We start from the raw sequence: 20,882 nt of genomic DNA on the forward strand, positions 1-20,882 counted from the left end.
TTTTAAAAAAATAGCATTATTGAGATATAATTCATATATCATACAATTCCTGTTTATAGAGTCAAACTGACGTTTTTAGCATATTCAGCATTGTGCAGCTTTCACTGAAATTTTAGAATATTTTTGTCATCCCCAAATGAAACCCATACCCATTGGCAGTCACCCCCATTTCCCTCCAACACCCCCAGCCTTAGGCGACAATTAATCTGCTTTCTGTCTAGGCACTCACCTAGTCTGTCTACATTCGCCTAGCGTTTCCTATGTGGAATCATGCAATGTGTAGTCTTTACCACTGGCTTCTCGCATTTAGTGTGAGGTTTTCAAGGTCCGCCCATGTTGTCGCATGTATTGGTGCTTCACTCATTTTTGTTCCCAAATAATTTCCCATTCTATGGAGAGGCCATATCTTATTTATCCATTCGCCAGTTGGTCATTTGGACCAGTTCCTTCTGAACTTTCTCTATTGCATCTGGTCTTCACAGATAAGGGGCTTCTAGAAGAATGTCTTGACTGTATTTATAATTCCACCATGAAAGCCCTGATACGGATATTTCCTATGTGTTTGTGGTTTAATCCATTTCGTTACTTAAACCCAAACCACTCCTATTGGAAGACAGCAGCCTCCTACTCTTCAGGTGTACGTGACGGCGCTGCGGAACTGTCTGCTGCTCTGAAAGGCCCCCGATTACAGATCGCTCGGCCTTTGCACTTGGTCTTAACCGTGTAACACAGATAGGGGAACTTGGGTGCCTCGGTTGGTTAAACAACCAGCTCTTGGTTTCAGCTCAGGAGATGGACCCCGAGTCAGGCTCTGTGCTCACGGTGTGGAGCCTGCTTGGGATTCTCTCTTTCTCTCTCTCTCTCTGCTCCTCTGCCGGCTCGCTCTCCCTCTCTCTCTCTCAAAATAAATAAATAAACCTAAAAAACCCCCCACATTATACCACAAATATAGGTACATTGTTGAAATTGGGAAACACAGATAGGCAAAATAAATAATTACCTGTAGCACTCAAAGACAACTAACCTTAACATACTTTTAAGAATGAATTTATTTGTAGGAATGATACATATTATAAACTAAAAAAAGTAATAAATTAGAAAATAAATCACTTTAAATTCTACCCACCCATGGGATGCCTTGGTGGTTCAGTTGGCTAAGCGTCCAGCTTTGGCTTGGGTCATGATCTCACGGCTTGTGGGTTCGAGCCCTGCATCTAGCTCTCTGCTGTCATCGAAGAGCCTACTTTGGATCCTCAGTCCCCCTCTTTCTCTGTCCCTCCCCCACTCATTCTTTCTCTCTCAAAAATAAATAAACATTAAAAAAATATGAGGGGGGCTGTCCCTGGTGGCTCAGTTCATTAAGTGTCAGACTTCTGCTCAGGTTATGATCATATGGTTTGTGAGTTTGAGCCATGTGTTGGGCTCGGTGCTGACAGCTCAGAGCCTGGAGCCTGCTTCTGATTCTGTGTTGCCCCCTCTCTCTGCTCCACTCCCACTTTTGCTCTGTTTCTCTCTGTCTCTCAAAAATGAATAAACATTAAGAATAAATAATAAATAAATAAAAACATGGGGCACCTGGATGACTCAGTCAGTTGGGTATCTGACTTTGGCTCAGGTCATGACTTCATGGTTCATGGGTTCAAGTCCCCCTGTCTGGCTCTGTGCTGACAGATCGAAGCCTGGAGCCCACTTGTGCTCACTCTCTCTCTCTCTCTCTCTCTCTCTCTCAAAAATAAATAAACATTAAAAAACTTAAAATTAATTAAAGTCTACCCACCCAGAAATAGCTGTTTTAATATTAAGTTTAAAGGACTCTCTTTTTGAGAGAGAGAGAGAGAGAGCAGGGGAGGGGCAGAGAGAGAGAGAGAGAGAGAGAGAGAGAGAGAGAGAGAGAGAGAGGGAATCCCAAGCAGGTTCCATGCTGTCAGTGCAGAGCCGACAGAGCCCTGTGAGATCATGACCTGAGCCGAAATCAAGAGTTGGATACTTAACTGACTGAGCCACCCAGGCATCCCTTTTTTAAAAAAATATTATTTTCAATGTTTATTTTTGAAAGATCATGGGTAGAGACAGAGGGAAACACAAAATTTGACCAACCGAGCCATCCAGGCACCTCTTTTTGTTTTTCTTTATGTAGGCTTTGTGCCTAGTTCAGAGCCCAACACAGGGCTTGAACTCATTCTGAGATCAAGGCCTTAGCTGAGATCAAGAGTTGGACACTTAGGGGCACCTGGGTGGCTTAGTCAGGTATGCATCTGACTTCAGCTCAGGTCATGATCTCACGGGTTATTGGTTCGAGGTGTGTGTCGGGCTCTGTGCTAACGGCTCAGAGCCTGGAGCCTGCTTCAGATTCTGGTCTCCCTCTTTCTCTGTTCCTCTCCTGCCTGTGCTTTGTATTTATCTCTCTCAAAAATAAATATTAAAAAATTATTAAAGCAAAATTGAAGAAACGGTTGAATTTCAGTAAATATTTCTCCAATGGAAGAATATTATTTCCCAGACTATCTCAAAGTTAAGAAGAGGGATGATAGAAACATTAAATCATTGAAATAATTGTGCATTTGAGCTACTTTTTTGGACACTTCTGGTTAACATCTTTTTTTATTTAATGTTTTATTGTTTATTTATCTTAGAGAGAGTGAGCAGGGGAGGGGTAAAGAGAGAGAGGGATACACAGAATCCGAAGGAGGCTCCAGGCTCTGAGTTGTCAGTGCAGAGCTTGATGCAGGGCTCGAACTCACAAACCATGAGATCATGACCTGAGCCAAAGTTAAATCCTTAACTGACTGAGCCACCCAGGTGCCCTTTTCTGCTTAATATCTTAGTACAGAAAGGTGAAGAAATTGAAGTTAGCACTGATAAGTTTTCCATCTCCTCTCCTCATTCCATTGTTTTCCATAGTTATATTGTTATTTTTCAAGGTTTTTAACATTTACTTTACATCCTGTTTAGTCTCAGTACTATATTTAAATGGAATCAGAGCTCACCACCAGCAGTGCTCTCCCATTATTGAGTTCATTGTTTTGATCCATCACTAAATTAGATTTTATCCATTTTTTTCCTAGAAAAGTTATTTGTCTTATATTCTCTGATTTTTTCTTTTGTTGCAAATATTGTATCTTTCTGACTCTCTTATATTTGAATATACTGACTGGGTATCATATTCTTGGGGCACATTTTCTTTCTTTTCAAATTTATGACAGTATTTTATTGTCTTCTGGCATCGAACCTTACCTTAAGTGTGAGGCAAGCTTGATTCCCAACTCCACTTTATCCCTTTTAGTCAATTTGGCTTTGTGTGTCTGGTTGTGTAAAGAATGCTTTTTTATGTTTTTTATTTATTTTTGAGAGACAGAGATAGTGTGAGCAGAGGAGGGTCAGAGAGAGAGGGAGACACAGAATCTGAAGCAGGCTCCAGGTTCTGAGCTAGCTGTCAGCACAGAGCCTGACGCGGGGCTCGAACGCGTGAACTGTGAGATCATGACCTGAGCCAAAGCCGGATGCTTAACTGACAGAGCGACCCAGGCGCCCCTAAAGAATGTTTTTTTAAACTTTGGTGTCTAGTTACTTAACTAGGATAGAGAGTTCTGTCTACCATTCTGTGTCAGTTTTTTTTCTTCCTGGGATATGATTTGTTATTTGCACCTGTAATTAGTTTTTTGTTTCATTTATAAAAAAACATTTTCAAAAATGATTTCTTTGAATAATTTTTCTATTTTATACATTAGGTTCTTTACTTCGGGGCTATTAATTATCTTTATGGTAGCTGCCTTTCTTCTTAGCATTAAAATTTTTTTTTTTTTGAAGGAGAGAGGAAGAGAGACAGAGAGTGAGTGGGGGAGAGGCAGAGAGAGAGGGAAAATCGTGACCTGAGCTAAAGTCAGAAGCTTAACTGAGCCACCCAGGCTCCTCTTCATTATTATCTCTACGGTCTAGGAATTCCCTAAAGCCTGTAAACTAATGCAAATTACACTCATGGAACAGTGATATTGGAAAAGGTTGGCAGAAGCAAATTCACTCTAGGTCTCCTAGGAATAACAAAGATAAGATCCTGTTGAAGCTGAACTCACATTTCCAAATTACAAACACAGGAGAAAAAAAATCCTCTGGGTGGGAAATTCAGCAAACACAGCAAGCTGCAGAATTGGACCCCCAAGAAGATCAAATAATCACCAGATACACACTATAGACTTTGGTTTATATACTTAAAAACATAAGAAGCCCAGTGCATAAGAAAATAATACTATACTTTGGAAAAGGACCAAATAAACCTTGTTGAAATGCACATATAGATTTCAATTTGTTTAAAATTAAAGTGTAGTAGTAGATGGATCAAATAGCAGATCAGAAGGAGCTGACGGTATAATAAGTGGGCTATTAATACATTTAAAAAATCACCTAGAATGTCACTCAGAGCAATAAGGAGATGGGAAAGATAAGAAATATGGTGAAAAGAAGCAGATAGTCTAACACAGTGCTGTCCACTTGAAATATAATGTAAGATTATACATAATTAAAAACTTTCTAGTACTGGGCTGCCTGAGTGACTCTGTCAGTTAAGTGTCCAACTCTTGGATTTGTCTCAGGTTGTGGGCTCACGATTCTAACAGCATGGAACCTGCTTGGGATACTTTCTCTCCCTCTTTCTACCACTTACTACCCTGCTTGCTCTCTCTCTCTCTCTCTCTCTCTCTCTCCCTCTCTCTCTCAAAAATAAATAAATAACCTTGAAAGAATGCCAATACTCATATTAAATAAAGAAAAAACTGGCAAAATTATTAAAAATATTATTTCAATATATAATCAATACAAAAATTATGGATGAGATATTTTAACTTTTTTTTTTTCATTTTGCACTTACCCCACAGCTCAGTTAGGACTGGTCACATTTCAGTACTACATGAATTAGTGACTGCTATATTGGACAATTTAGATCTAACTTATATCTAAAAGGAACTTCAGAAAAGAGAAACAGAGGAGGCAATAGTAAAAGAGACAATGGTTGAGAAGTTTCTAGGGTTAATGTCAGGCACGAATCCTCAGATTCATGAAGCAGTGAATGTTCATTAGAATGTAAATATTTTGTTAGTGAAACTGTAGAGAGCCTACCACGAAAAGATATTAAAAGTAACCAGAGAAGGGGCACCTGGAGGGCTCAGTTGGTTGAGCATCAGACTTTGGCTCAGGTCATGATCTTGCAGTTCTTGGGTTCAAGCCCCACATTGGGCTCACTGCTATCAGCCTGTCACTGCAGAGCCCGCTTTAGATCCTCTGCCCCCCTGTCTCTGCCCCTACCTGGTTTGTGCTCTCCCAAAAATAACTAAATATTTAAAAGTAAATAAATAAAATACAAGGATAAAATTAACCAGAGAGATAAGACAGATTATCTATAAAGAAATTTTAATTAGACTGAAAAGAGTCATCTTTAATTTCTTTAATGCTGAGTAAAAGTAAATGTCAATGTAAGAATTTGTATACCCATTTGAACAATCAATTAAGTATGAGAGTCAAGGAGCGCCTGGGTGGCTCAGTTGGTTGGAGTGTCCAACTTCAGCTCAGGTCGTGATCTCACAGTCCATGGGTTCGAGCCCCATGTTGGGCTCTATGCTGACAGCTCAGAGCCTGGAACCTGCTTCAGATTCTGTGTCTCCCTCTCTCCCTCTGCCCCTTCCTCACTCATGCTCTGTCTCTGTCTCTCAAAAATGAATAAATTGTTTAAAAATTAGGCAAAATAAAGACACTTTTAGTCAAAGACAAAATGTATCACTAACAGACTTTCACTGAAAGAGAATCATAATAAAACACAGACACAACAAGGTACCTGAAGGTCTGGGGAAAGATGGCAGCGTGAGAGAGATTTCCAAAGAGAGATGAAAAGATAACAGTGACACACTTTGTCTACTTTGCACGTCCTTTTCCTTTCTAGGGTTTTGATGGCAGTGAGCATGCAGAGCTGGGGAATCACCACTGGCTTAGAATTGCTGACGTTGGCCCCTGTCTCTGCACTGCACAGACATGCGGGAGAGTAGAAGTGTGTCCTCTTGTATTAGCAGGATAGCATATTATGGCACTTCCCTATTTGGTCATCTTTGGGATGCAAAATGTTTAAAAAGCTCAGTGCAAAACGAGCTATTATAGGGGCGCCTGGCTGGCTTAGGTTGTTGAGCACGCAACTCTTGATCTTGGCATCAGGAGTTCAAGCCCCACTGAGCCCCATCGAGTTGAATGTAGAAATTACTTAAAATAGAAATTAAAAAATTAACAATTATGTACAGGAAAGAAATCGTTTTGGAATATAGGGTAGCATGGGGGAGATTAGGGCTTTGTAGTGTGATTTAGAATAGTGCAGGGACAGGAAGAAGCTTGGCAGAATGTAGGGAGGTGAGGCAAGGGCAAGGGAGTCTAAGATTGGAAACATAATTGACATTGATCAATAGAGCCTATTGCTATAAAACTCACTCATTAGGGATGCCTGGGTGGCTCAGTTGGTTAAGTGACCGACTTTGGTTCAGTTCACGATCTTATGGTTCATGGATTCGAGCCCCATGTCTGAATCTGTGCTGACAGCTCAGAGCCTGGAGCCTGCTTCTGATTCTGTATCTTCCTTTCTCTCTGCTCCTTCCTTGCAAATGCTCTATCTCTTGATAATAAATAAACACTTAAAAATTTTTAAAAAGTCACTAATTAAAGGATCTGTTAGCTCTCTGCAAGGGCTCCCTGTGGAAAGGGAGTAGTGATGCTAATCAGCTAATTTAATCAGTAACTTAACTAAGACATTAACAGTTGCCATTTATTGAGCACTTATATGTGTCAGTCATAGCGCTGAAGTGTTCTAGTGTCTTTAAAATTTTCATCTTCAAAGAATTTGGTGAAGTAGATTTCTTATTGTGGTAAAATATATGTAATAAAATTCACAATTTTAACCATTTTCAGTATACAATTCTGTGGTATTAAGCATATATGCACTGTTGCACAATAATCAAGTGGAGTACATTTTATTTATTATTTTTAATTAAAATTTTTTTACTGTTCATTTATTTTTGAGAGATAGAGAGAGAGCGAGCAAGCAGGGGTGAGTCAGAGAGAGAGAGAGAGAGAGAGAGAGAGAGAGAGAGAAAGAGAGAGAGAGAGAGAGAGAAAGAGAGAGAGAGAGAGAGAGAGAGAGAGAGAGAGAGAGAGAGAGAGAGAGAGAGAAGCTGAAGCAGGCTCCAGGCTCTGACCTGTCAGCACAGAGCCTGGTGTAGGCTTGAACTCACAAGCTGTGAGATCATAACCTGAACCAAAGTCGGATGCTTAACCCACTAAACCATCCAGGCACTCCAAGGGGAAAGATTTTTAAAATAATTTATTTAAAAAAAAAGAAAAGGGGCACCTGGGTGGCTCAGTCGGTTGAGCCTCCAACACTGGCTCAGGTCATGATCTCACCATCTGTGGGTTTGAGCCCCACATCAGGCTTAGTGCTGACAGCTCAGAGCCTGTAGCCTGCTTTAGATTCTGTGTCTCCCTCTCTCTCTCTGCTCCTCCCCTGCTTGTGCTCTGACTCTCTCTGCCTCTCAAAAATAAATAAGCATTTAAAACAAAATAAAAATAAAAATAATTTATTGATAACCAACCCCAGTCTCAGAGAGTTTAAATATTTTGACTATTAGATGGTGGTAGAGTGAAGATTTGAGCCTCATGTTTGCCCAACTTCAAAGTCGGTACTTTTTTTCTATAGTATGGAGTGCCTTTGACACAAGTAACTTGAAAGCTATCTTTAAGGTTTATAAATTTAGGGCAGGAATCCAAAGGACTTCCTGGTCTTCCAATCAAAGATGTGATTTTGGAATGAAAAGAAAGATAATGGGAGGTAGATGGTTGGTAAATGGTTGGCTACAGAGTGGTATTCAAACCAGAATTTGGATTTCAGAACCAGTCATTTGCTTCTCATACATATTCCTGATTTTTTCCACGTCCATATACCATATGCACTGCCATTTAAATTGGCCCGCTTTGGTTTTCAGTGTAACTATATGCCTCTACCTTCAATGGAAAATCAGTAGTATTGGCCATACCTAGGATGTAGCTATAAAAACAAAAACAAGGAAGCCTAATGCCAACTAGATACTGTTGCCTCCTCTCACTTTGCTAAAAAGAAAGATGAAAGAATATTAGAGAGCCATCAAAAACATAATGACACCACATTGAATTTTTCTTCTTGACATAATGAGGAGGTTTGGAAGATATTTGGAAAGGAAACAGTATTTCAAGAATGAGGAATACAGCTTGGGTGGGCCTCATGGGGGTGGAAGTGGAAATCAGAAAGCTGTTAGGGACGGAGGTGGTGGCCTTCTGCGCAGGTGTTTGGTGGCCTTCTGCACAGGCGTTTGGATTCCCTTCCATGACTTTCCTGCTTCTCTTCACTCATCTCCTGAGTCTTCACTCTACCAAGTTGGATCTTGTTGCTTCCAAGTGACAGATTTTGATTTCAGTTCCCTTGGCTAACTGGCTCAATGCTTCAGTTCCCCAATTTTTTTCAATTCCCCAATTCCTGAGAGAGGAATTGGATTTTGGTCCAGCTAATTTTTTCTTTTAAAAAAGGAAAAAAAGAAATGGAATGGAAAAAAAAGTCATGTAATGAATGAAGTTGGAAAAATAGACAGAGGCCAGATTATGCAACATTTTGTGGCCCCCCGTGAAGGGGATGGTAACCAGATCCTCTTAAGGGTCAGACTATCAGACGCATGCAGAGAAAGTTTGAAGTTCATCATGGAGAAAACTGGCAACCCCTCTCCAGACCCCCAAAAAACAAAACTAAAACCAACTCAAAACAAAACAAAACACAAAAAAACTGCAAGAAGATGAGTGACACTGAGAATGTCACATTCCTGAGAATGACTCACAGTTTTGGACCAAAGTTTAGGAACATGGGTTACCTACCAATGCAGTCCATGGAAGGTAATGCCTATCACCTACGTTACTTCTCCCTCTTCTGTAATGAAAGTGCTACATGGAAAGAAAGTAACATTTACTCAGCATGTTTCCATTTTATCTCCTATCTTTACAGAAAGCTGGAGAAATACGTTTAATATAATCCTGTTTTCTAGATGAGAAGACCAAAGATCGAAGAAATTAAGAAACGTGTTAAAATTACCAGCCACTTAGTCACTGTCCTGGATTTTGAAAGCATGCGGATGACTCCAAAACCTGCATTTTCTTTCTTTCTTTCTTTTTTTTTTTTAGAAGTTCATTTATCTATTTTGGGAGAAAGATAGTGAGAGAGTACATGTGCTCGAGCAGGGGAGGGGCAGAGAGAGGGGGAGAATCCCAGGCAGGCTCCGTGCTGTGGGCACAGAGCACAAAGTGCTCGAACTCGTGAACTGTGAGATCATTCCCTGAGCTGAGATTGAGTCAGACACTTAACCGACTGAGCCACCCAGGCGCCCCTTTATTGCATTTTCTACCTGATGATACAGTTTGAAACAAAACAGGTACAAAGTAGGTTCAGAGATCATGCTCTTGGACTCAATGTCAGAGAAAGGGAATAATCAAGGGTCAGTGGTATAAGAGTCGTGTCTGCCTCCGGCATCTCCCACGGGATCACTGTATGGCTCCAATAGTAGGCGCAGTGGGAGCTTACATAACCTTTAAAACTGTTAGAGAAGCTGGTGTGGAACTAGTGCCCGAGGAACGTGTTCAGGAGAATAACTAGTCGGTGATAATTAGCTGTGGTGGCTCTGGCTGGGGAAACGAGGAACCCGTCTAAGTAACTCAAAAACGGAGCAGATGGTGTCCTGATATGTTGAAGGACTTGCTGCAGGTACAGGCTATAACCCGACATCCATTCTCTGTTGGATCTCCCATTTCTTCTCCTGGATAACATCTGGGGCAAATCTGCTAACTTTTACGTCATATCTAATGATTTAAGATCCATTCTATCAGGGCTCCTGGGTGGCTCAGTCGGTTAAACGTCTGACTCTCGATTTTGGCTCAGGTCCATGATCTCACGGTCAGGAGATCAAGCCCCTCATTGGGCCCTCGTTGGGTGTGGAGTCCATTTAAGATTTTCTCTCTCCCTCCCTGCCCCTCCCTTGCTCATGCATGCTCATGCATTCTCTCTCTCTCTCTCTGTCAGAGTCCATTCTGTCTTTTCTTTCTGCTTTTCTTTTTGCTGTGAACCTAAAACTGCTCTCAAAAAGATAGTTTATTAAGAGAAAAAAGTCATCTAGCCTAAATCAAAGCATTCATTTCATACCTAATTTAAAGCTTCTCCCCCCTCCAACTCTCAATGGGAAATTTGTGTTTAGCTTATACTTTTCCTCTTTGACTCTCTCTTCCCTCTGTCACTCTGCTGTGTCTGGGTCTCCTCTGGCATGAGGGGTGGGGTGTATGGGTTTGTGGAGGGCAGAGAAGTGGGAGGGATTAAAAGAAAGGGAGTAAAAGTCTGTCACATGACTAATGCCATCAGAGATGGGGTCCAGGTTGCTGATTCTCTCTTGTTGGGAGTATTTATGGGTTCCTTGGAGGCCGTACCTGTGGACCTTAAGATCCCTCTTCAGTCATAAGTTCTTGATGTCTGCTCTTCCAGTCTCTTATTACTAGGCCTTTTTACTCCGGCAGGAAGCCCTATTGAGCTGGCCACTTGTCCATGCCAAAGACAGGTAGTGGAGGCCCCCGCCTCCGCCATTGCTGCCCTTTCTCCTCACCCCACTGTGGAATGTATCAGCCCTCTACCCTAATTCAGAATTCAGCAGGCCCAAAGTGGGTAACCATTTTCATGAATGTGCACGAAGGTCCCAATCTCCTGGACAGACACGTCTGGTTCGCCTCAAAGCTTTCACTATGGTGGTTGCACAGATAGCCTTCTAAGTTCCTGTGGTCAGCAGGACTCACCAGCTTGGGAGAAAGATCCGGCAGACACCCCCCAGTCTTTTGTAGTGCTTCCTCTTTATAGTGAGGCAAATGTTTCATCCTTTTTCATGATTTCTTGTATTGGATTCCTTTTGAATTTTTTAATGTTTTTTAAATTATTATTTAGTTTTGAGAGAGACAGGGAGAGAAGCACGAGCAGGGGAGGGTCAGAGAGAGAGGGAGACATAGAATCTGAAGACAGGCTCTAGGCTCTGAGCTGTCAGTACAGAGCCTGACACGGGACTTGAGCCCATGAACCCGTGAGATCATGACCTGAGCCAAAGTCGGACGCTCAGCTGAGTGAGCCACCCAGGCTCCTGTCCTTTTGAATTTTTATCTCTCCCTGATGGAGACTGGAAGTGGATGAAGGTCTTAGGAGTGGTCTAGTCAGTTTTAAAGTCTTGGGGGATGAACAGGTAGGCCTTCTTTAGAAGATTCTCCGCTTTGGAATTTTATAGCTCATTAACATTCTGGTACAATATATTAATTGCACACCAAACTGAGGAGGGAGGGATGCCTTTTTTAAGCAAAGCAAGTCTTAGTTTTATACTGAGATTCATGGAATCTCAGAGTTAGGAGAAATCTAGAAGCCATTTAATCCTTTTCTGCACCAATGCCATGAATCCCGTTTACAACTTGATGTTATCCAGTTTTCATCTGGACACATCCAGGAAGTAGGAACCCACTCCCTAACTTTCAGATCTCAGCTCCACCAGCTACCACATGAGTTTTACCAAGTAGTTGTAAACCCAGTTCCTCATCTAGGAAAGATGTGTAAATGGTATCTCCTTTACAGAACTTTGTTGTGAGGATAAAAGAAGATAAATATATAAATTGCCTACCCCAGTCACAGAGGAGTGCAATATTGGTTCTCTTTACAGGTCCCTTTTGGGGACAACATGTTCTGTTTTTGGATTGTCTTCACCCAGATAAAAAGTATTCCTCATATTGAACTGCCTCTATGTTTTTAGCCCTTCCCTTAAGCTTTTCATTCAGTGGTCACATAGAATGTCTTTTCTCCGGCCACTTGACAGCCTTTCAGGTATCTGTGATTTTAGTTGAAGGAACTGGAGATATTAGAGAAATCCATTGTTTTTCTTTTCTGAGCTGGGAGTCCAGGTAGCCGTTAGACTTTAGAGTGACCCCAAGAGGGATTTATTGAGTGAATGGGGCAAAGATGGTATTTCACTTTCTAACATCAGTTCTCCCTGGCACTGGTGGCTTTAATCACAGGCTGGCTATGATTTTATAGGATTCAAGCCTGGAAAGTGTGTGTGTGTGTGTGTGTGTGTGTGTGTGTGTGTGTGTGTGCGCGTGCGCGCGCGCGCGTGACAAAAGTCGTTTTCACTTGAACGCCTTTGAGTGGTGCTATTCTTTGCCACATAGTGAGCACTTTATAAGATCGTTCATTGCCCTGAATGAATGGTTAAACGTGGAAGCTACAAAGGAAGCTGAACGGCTCTCCACGTATACCTAGGCGGATGCTCAAAAACTCCTCTCAATGGCGAGCTAGGGGAGTCGCCGCTAAGAGGCCTCTTTTGGGGTTCGTGGAGACTAGCCTCAGGGCCCAGCTCTAGGCACTGCCTCTTTCACCGGCGGGCTGGCCGCTAGGCGGTGCTGGGGAGTCTGCCGCCCACCAGCCGAGGTGCCCCGGCGCTCACCCTCACCCCTCATGCCCCGCCCGGCGGAGAGACTACAACCCCCGTGGTGCTCTGGGAATGGGAGAGGAGGGCATGGGCAAAGAGGGACGCGAGGGCGGGCTTTCCGGGAGTGTGTTTCCGGCGTCGGCGGCGGCGGCCGGGGACGGTGTGAAAGCGGTAAGATGGCGGCGGCGGCGGTGGTGGAGTTCCAGAGAGCCCAGTCTCTACTCAGCACCGACCGGGAGGCCTCCATCGACATTCTCCACTCCATCGGTAAAGGTCGCCGCGCCCCCTCCCTGACCCTGCCGGCTCAGCGCGGCCTGTGTGGGTCGGCGGCGGCGGAGCGGGGCCGGGCTATCCAGCTCTGGTGCTGCTGACTCACTGTGTGTGAGGGGGGCCGGGCCGGGGGCACAGGCCGCTCGCAGCTCCCTGTAGCCCCCTGGGTCCCGCCCGGGTGGGAAGCCCCGAGGCAACCTTGGTGTCCCCTCGCCGGCTGCTGACTCACGGTGGGCTCGGCGTGGAGGGGCAGGGTGGGCCGAGCCGGGCCCCCCACCACTCTCCAGCCTTGCCCCCGCTCTGGCCCATGCGGGCTGGCCCGGGACCGGGAGCAGTGCCGGCCAGCGGGCTTGTCGCGGGCAGGACTGAGAGCTTGGACTTGAAGGGCCTTGGCGAAACCCGCTGTAGACAGGGTTTCCCGCCGTTGTTATCAGCACAGCCCGCTCCGGGTGGCAGCGCGAGCGCTCGCTTTGCTCTTGGAGTTTTCTTCCCCGGGACGCTGGGAACTGCTGCCGCTCCCCAGCCTCACATCGGAAGGCTCCACTGAAGGGAGTCCTCTTTCTGAATGTGGGAAGTACCGAGGGGACGCACACTGACAATTGGCATTTGGCTTGAAGAGGCGCCCTAGACGTTCCTTTGCCCCCGTGGAGGGTGTAAGAGCGAGATGGGACCGCCCGGCTAGAGGCGGTGACTGATCGTCCTGGTCTGCCCTGCAGAAGGTGGGAAGTGAGCTCGGGAGTTAGTTGTGAGCCGCGCAGTTCAGCGAGCCGGCCGGCTGCACACTGCCCGAGAAAATGAAAGACGGAGTTGTGAGCATTGTAGTAGGATTGCCTCACGCTTTGCAGACGGCAGGAAAACGGAAGCGGGAGGCCCGGCCCGGCCCTTCCGACAGCTTCCTGCCGGGACTCAGGTGTGAACGGGAATAACCTCGTGATGACAGACCAGGCTCTTCACGTTCAGGCGTAGAGGTTAGGGATGGGCTTGCTCTTCACCGCACGTGTGATCTTTTCAGTGTAGCTGGAGAAGATTCGAGTGGGATCAACAAGTAGTGTAAGAATGCACGTGCCTGAGGGACCTCCAGGAGGTGGGCTTTCCTGTTTACTTCCTGGCGCGTTGAGTGTTGGTACTCCTGCCTGGCACGAAGAGGCAGTGACAGGATCTTGATGTGTTCCTGGCGGTTCGGAGAGGAGATGGGGATTAAGATGCAGCTGTGGGTGGATCTTATTGGGAAATGAAAGGCTTTCCTTTTGAAGTTCTGATCTTGAATTAAGTTATTATACTCACAGAACTGAGTCATCGCAGTCACACATACATTTTTATGCTGTGAGTACACACTAATGTGAGAAGTATGAATTTTATTTTTGTGTTGTGTGCTTAGTGCCTAATATTTTGTCTTTTGCAAAGTGAAAGCTATGGTAAAAATTGTAGTTGAAATATTTTGTGATTTCCACCCTGCAAGGAGAGTGCCCAGAGAGTGTCCCTGTTAGAGCAAGCTTGAGTCATGGTGGTTACAGCCTTACTTTTTCCAGACTCCATCATGGAGTATCAAAATCTTGGTTTTTGTCAAGTCATGATGCTTTGTGAGGAGAAGTAATCACTAGTGATGCTCGCTAAAATTTTGACCACAAACTCGGAGAGGTCATCCAGTGTGTGAGTGGTAGAATAGTTATTAGCAGCTGAAAGTGGGGCAGATAGAACAAAGTTACTTTAACGGGTCCCGAATTCATCATAAAGCACCAAGCCTTCCTCAGGGTCACACCGGAGCTTGGGTCGGGTTGTTCTCCCCGAGTGGCTTCGCAGGACTGCTCATCCCTTGCACGCCCATCATGAGGCTTTCCACAGGTTTAAAGTTTGTTGAAAGGCTCTTGACTTTTTAGTCATCAGTAACTTGGTCATTCGATTTCAGTTTGTGACAGGTAAGCAGATACATATGGTTAGTATTTTCAATAACATAGTGCCTGGCATGGGGCTTCCCGCCGCAAATAAGATTTTGTTTGAATTTTGCTTTAACCAAGTGACTGCAACAGAAATCTCAGTGTATGTGGGTAAGGGAAATTCTAACTGATAGAATGAAAAGGCACACTTAAAGTCAGAGAAATCTATTTTTATGATTTACATGGGACATATCCCACATAATTTTCACTTCTTAGAGTTTTTTTTTTAAGCTATCTAGAATGTGTCTTTTGGTGACAGCCTTGGTAATGGGTCTTGTGAGGGTGAAATTTCCCTCAGTCTTCATTTTGTTGCCAGAATTCTAAGAAGGTTTGCATTTTCCTCTCCCAGTGAAGCGTGACATTCAGGAGAATGATGAGGAAGCAGTGCAGGTCAAGGAGCAGAGTATCCTGGAACTGGGGTCTCTCTTGGCGAAGACGGGACAAGCCGCAGGTAAGTGCTGCAAACGGCTTGCTTTCTCTTTTCCCTGAAATTCTGGGGGAGGTTTCAGGTCTCTGTTGGAGTAGAGGATCCTAGGGGTGCATTCACACAAGTTCATTGGTACTCATTTTATTGTCAACTTGTTGAGCTTCAGCCCTTTAGCAGGAAGCTAGGTGACCTTTAAACTCTGCTCTTCTGTGGAACAGTTTTGTTCTACAGGTGAGGGAAGCTCCTGGCCTTGTTGGGATATGGTGATCTGTGATTTGCTTCTGATTCGAGTTTTCACTGTGTTCCCTTACATGAGGGCAGCAGCTCAGTGATTTCAGCTCTGATATTTGAGATGGATAGCGACTTAGGCCCTTGACTTGAAAATGACTAGGAATTTTGTATCCAAATAAGTTGACTAGCTGTCCTTTTTCCCTGATACAGAGTAAGTGAGACATTAAATGGAAAGAACCTTCCGGAGCTTTCTCCACTGTTACCTGGGACTCTGTGCATGCCATTGCCCACACATTCTAGTTGTAATTGAACCACTGACTTTCTAGGCTTGAGATGATGTTCTGATGATGGGTGTGTGTGACCGTGGAATAAGAGATCAGGAAGGGTCTTTGACCCGTAAAGTGGTAATAGTATTTAGAGAGAAGGCTGCCCAAGCTTAAAATGGATGATTTTTGTCAGCTTTAAAGTGAATTTAGATATTATTTAATTACAGTGGATTAAGCTCTGGTAAGTGACCTCATGAATTACTTTCCACCAAATAATGTTGTTATCCAGGAGGTGCAAGTTAGCAAAACTTCTTGAACTTGAGAACAAATTTTTTCGCAGTTAAGGATGACTAACTTATTAGGCTCAGGCAATAGAAAGTTGAGTAAGGATGTATGCAGTTGGAGGATGTGTTTGTATGGTTTTGTATCTTATTAAAATATCATTAAACAACATCTATGTTAAAAAAAGTTTTTAAATGCTTACTATCAACTAGTTACTTATTTTTAACTACAAAAATGATTTAGTTTATTGCATTCTCAAAACAACTTGATAATGTAGATGTTCTTGTTCATTTTACACCCGAGGAAACTGAGCACAGAAAAGTTAAATAACTTGTCCAAGGTCACTTATCTAGTATATGGGAGAGCCAGGATTTGAACTGATTAGTCTCCCCTCAGAGCTCGTAGCCTTATGGTATAATGGATATTGCTTTCTGTAGTTAATCACTTATGGATTATCAGTGGATGGTTTTTTTCCCTGCATTTAAAAAATTTATTGAGTTATTTATTTGTAAAGTTTATTTTTTTAGTAATTTCTACATCCACCATGGGGCTTGCACTCATGACCCCAAGATCAAGAGTTGCATGCTCTTCTGACTGAGCCAGCCAGATGCACCTGTTCTTTTATTTTAGACTGACTTCCCTCCTACTTAACATATTCATGGATTTCTTTTGACTGTCAGTTAATGTGAGCTTGGTGTTGCATAATAGTTTTGATAATTAGTCCGTACAAAATATAATTAATAAGGTAGTTTTCCTGAAAGAAGTAGAAAGTCATATAAAGTGATTTAAGATTTTTCTGTTGTTGAAATATCCAAATGTCTGTTTTCCTCCAGTGGCACAGATGCATGTAGTATAGTCAATACTTCAAAAATTTATCCAGTAATGTTAACCTTTCTGCTTGGAATTTTATTTATTTTATGCTTTGCTGTCTTCTTATTCCTTGCCCCTCTCCTTTTGGTGACTCAGTACTTGAGAACTTTAGAAGTGTATAGCTGAACCTATTGGAATTTAACAGGTGAATCATAAGGACTTTCAGGAACGTTTCCAGCTTACTTATCATTGTTTTCTAAAAAAGAGTTTGATGGGTATAGGTATATACAATGGAAATGCTAAGGAAGTGTTGGGGCCTACATTCATGTGCCTGTTATTCATAATTGATAGGTTTATATTGTTTCCTTTGACTTTTGGTTCCCTGAGAATAGAAGGTATGTCTATTACCAGTCTTCAGTTTTGTTTAATTATGTACTTAATACACAGCTAGCACTGTGCTAAGTACTCCATTCAGAACATTTGAGGTAAGGTCCCTGACTGCAGCAGTCATTTGGGAATTAGTGAATAAGGCAAGGCTCGCAGCACACTAGTGGTTGGAAGTGGTGCTGGGCATCATCAGACATGGTGGCTGGGCTCAGGATCTGCGGATTTCATAGCCTCAGATTCTAAGAGGATGATGTTGAGTTCTGTGAGATTCTAAAAATGAGGTTCTGGTCATATAATTATATAAATAATCTCAATAGGAGGAAGAAGTCAGTATGATTCTATGGGAATATAAAAATAATTTAGTATGTATGACAATGGGCAGTAACAGGGAATATAACCAAGAATGAGTAGAAACAACAGACTAAAACGAACTGAGTCTTTGGCAACGAAGAGGTCATCTGTTTCTCGGTTAGGACAAGAAGAATGACACTCGTTGCTGGGAGCAGATACTGTAATGCTAGCAGGTGCTGGAGCAAAAGGCAGGCTGCTGAGTTCATGTTTCACTTCAGCCTTTTCCAGGAAGGAAAATGATTTTCAAAAAGAAAAAGGAAACATCAGAAAGAGAGAATTAAAGCCAAGTTAGATGAGAGAAGAGAGAGCAGATAGTCTCTTTAAATAAGTTCAAGTCTCTAGGCTCTGACAGTTTTTGTCTTTTAATATCAAAAGCGTAGTTCTAGCAGATATATTTATAGAGCCACTATTATTATTCTGAGAAAAGTCATGGAGGATGAACAAGTATTAAGAAAACTGAGGATGGGCAAATATTATTTCTTTTTGCATGAAGATAGTGAAAAGAATAGTTTCTAGACACTGGTGATCAGTAATGTCTGGGACAGATTATTTGATAAGTAAGTTTTAATCACTTAAGACAGTGGGTTTATTAAGAAAGGATTATTCCAAACTCACCTCCATTCTCTTTGGTTAGCCTTATCAGACCAGTAGATTTGCAGAGCTCCACAGGCTTGCCAGCTGTTTTTATAAATAAAGTTTTGTTGGAACATAGCCACACGCATTTGTTTACATATTGTCTGATTGCTTTTCACTACAGTGGTTGAGTACCCACTGAGAAGACCAGATAGCCCAAAAAGCTAAAATGTTTTACTATTTGGCCCTTCACAGAAAAAGTTTGCCAACTTACGTTTTAGAGGAATGATACAGACTACGTATCTGATGTAAGCAAGATATTTGGACATTTTCCATAATATTAATGGGAGGTACAGGGTATAAAAATTATTTGTCAACCTGAAGGGAAGTCTCTAGCATCATGTCATAGGGATCTGCCCTTATTCTTCTGGTCAGCATCTGGCATCATGGCTAAAGCTATTTCAGAAGGCCTGCTTGTTTTTGTAGATGACTCAGTACAGTAGAGGACAGAATTAAGATTCAGAGTTATTGCCAGAGCCAGCAAGATTAAATTCAGTGTGGTAAGTATAAAGATATATTCTTAAAAGTATTTATCAAAACAGCGAGATAGGGAATTACCTGTCTCTGCCAAAAAAACCTTGATGGACTCAGTCTAAACAAAACGTGCTATTAGAAAAAAGGAAGTAGACTACCTTGTGATACATGGGGTGGCCAGATCAAGAGAATTAGGCCCTGACTCTACTGGTCGGATCCTACCTGGAGAATTGTTTTCAGTTCTGGGTACCATAAGTGGGTGTTTGCAAACTAGAGTTTATTCAGTGACTGGAATCTAGAAACCAGGACACTGAGGGAACAGTTGAAATAGCTAAAGATGGTTAGCTTGGAGAAAGGGTAAGTTAGATACAAATGGTAGTTATCTTCAGAGATTTGAAGCCATATGGAAGAAGGTAGAGACTTGTGTTCTTTTTAAAAAAAGAACAATTTAGTTTGACCAGCATTTGAATAGTCTGCTTTCTGAACATTGCTGTCATTAGAGATTATTCAGAATTGTTCTAGCATAGTAGGAAATCTGTGGGAGAAGGGACATTGTACTAGACTACTTTTATTTATTTATTAAAAAAGCTTTTTAAGTTTATTTATTTTGAGAGAGTATGAGTGGGGGAAGGGCAGAGAGAGGGTGGGAGAGAATCCCAAGCAGGCTCTGAGCTCTGAGCACAGAGCCCGATGCAGGGCTTGGAGCCCACGAACTGTCATGACCTGATCCGAAACCAAGAGTCAGACATCCAACTGACAGAGCCACCCAGGTGCTCCTGTACTAGATTACTTTTAAAAAGCTGTGACTGTGGGGGCTCCTGGGTGGCTCAGTCGGTTAAGTGTCCGACTTCAGCTCGGGTCATGATCTCACAGGGTTAGAGCCTGGAGCCTGCTTCACATTTTGTGTCTCCTCATCGCTTCTCGGCCTTTTGGCTAAGATCAGGTGCAGATTCTGTGCCTCCTCTTTCTGCCCCTCTCCTGCTTGCTCTCTGTCTCTCTCAAAAATAAACATGAAAAATGTTTTTTAAAGCTATGATTATATAATTAAGATCTGTATAAGTGTAAAAGGAATTTGAGAGGGAGAAATCAGTGTAGCCCGGAGTTGGCCTGGAAGACTCCATATGACTTTAGCTGGACCTAAAAGGATGTGTAAGATGTACAGAGGTGGAGAAGGTGGGGGAGAAATTGTACGTGGTATTGCAGCAGGAGGGAGGCTGCAGAAGCATGCATAGTCTATGCAGGGGTGAATGGAGTGGTCAGATGGGGAAAATCTTTTCTTTCTTTTTTTAAATTTTTTAAATGTTTTTATTTATTTTTGAGAGAGAGAGAGATAGCGTGATCAGGGGAGGGTCAGAGAGAGAGGGAGACACAGAATCAAAGACAGGCTCCAGGCTCTGAGCTAGCTGTCAGCACGGAGCCCGACGCGGGGCTTGAGCCCACAAACCGTGAGATCATGACCTGAGCCAAAGTCGGACACTTAACCGACTGAGCCACCCAGGCGCCCCAGATGGGGAAGATCTTAGTGGAATTAAAGGCCAGTACTGGGGAGTGAAGGGAAAGATGAACTTTTCTACTGTATAAAGTTCCTTTTGTACCTGACACAGTCCCGTGCATACTGTGACTATTCTGGCAGCTGAGGATTTTAGGACTCTGAATTAGCATTGTCAGGAGGGTGAGGTTTGCTTGCCCTGAATTAGAATCCTCAGGAGGGTGCGTCCACAATGGAAGAATATTAAAGAGGTGGTGGCACTAAAGTAATTTTAACCTACATTCCAAATACTCCCGTAGTTATTGAGTTGAAATATTCTCTAGTTTTTACTCTTGTTTCTAAAGATACTCCTTTAAAATTACCGTTCCACCTTCTTTTCCTATACAAGAGAAGAAAAACTTCTGTGGTGAAGACCTTTTTTGGCCATAGTTTAAGACTTAGGCTTTGCAGATTAATGAGGAATTTTAAGTGTATCTTTAATGAATAGTATATCTTTAAGGGGAAAATACCCTAACTTTCCTGTGAAAAGTTCATTCAGAGAGTGCCAGGGAAGGGATATTGCTGAAAGTCTCACCTGGGTAGAAATTTGGAAAGGGAGGAGGAGGAAACCTGGGATGGAAATCTTCATCTGTGTAGGGGGAGCCGCTGCGGCAGACTTGGAAATTCAACGGCAACAACAGCGAACAGTCCTCCTGTAACCTGATCAGATTTGTTGGCTGTGAAGGAGTGATTTTTGCCTCAGGCGTCAGAAGCATAGCATATTTCACGGTCTCGAAAACTGCACTCTGAGAC

General features: G+C 42.8%; 1 protein-coding gene across 1 annotated transcript in view; it reads left to right on the plus strand.

Annotated features, from left to right (window-relative positions):
- The first annotated feature begins 12,656 nt into the window (after window positions 1-12,656).
- PSMD11 (proteasome 26S subunit, non-ATPase 11) overlaps window positions 12,657-20,882 on the plus strand; it is a 28,411-nt gene continuing 20,185 nt past the window's right edge. The window contains exons 1-2 of the mRNA XM_029928061.1: window positions 12,657-12,803; window positions 15,090-15,191. Coding sequence (XP_029783921.1) covers window positions 12,713-12,803; window positions 15,090-15,191 — 193 coding nt within the window. The 5' untranslated portion in view covers window positions 12,657-12,712. The remainder of the gene's footprint in view (window positions 12,804-15,089; window positions 15,192-20,882) is intronic.

This window comes from Suricata suricatta, chromosome 17 (genome assembly GCF_006229205.1).
Source record: "Suricata suricatta isolate VVHF042 chromosome 17, meerkat_22Aug2017_6uvM2_HiC, whole genome shotgun sequence".
Classification (NCBI taxonomy): Eukaryota; Metazoa; Chordata; class Mammalia; order Carnivora; family Herpestidae; genus Suricata; species Suricata suricatta.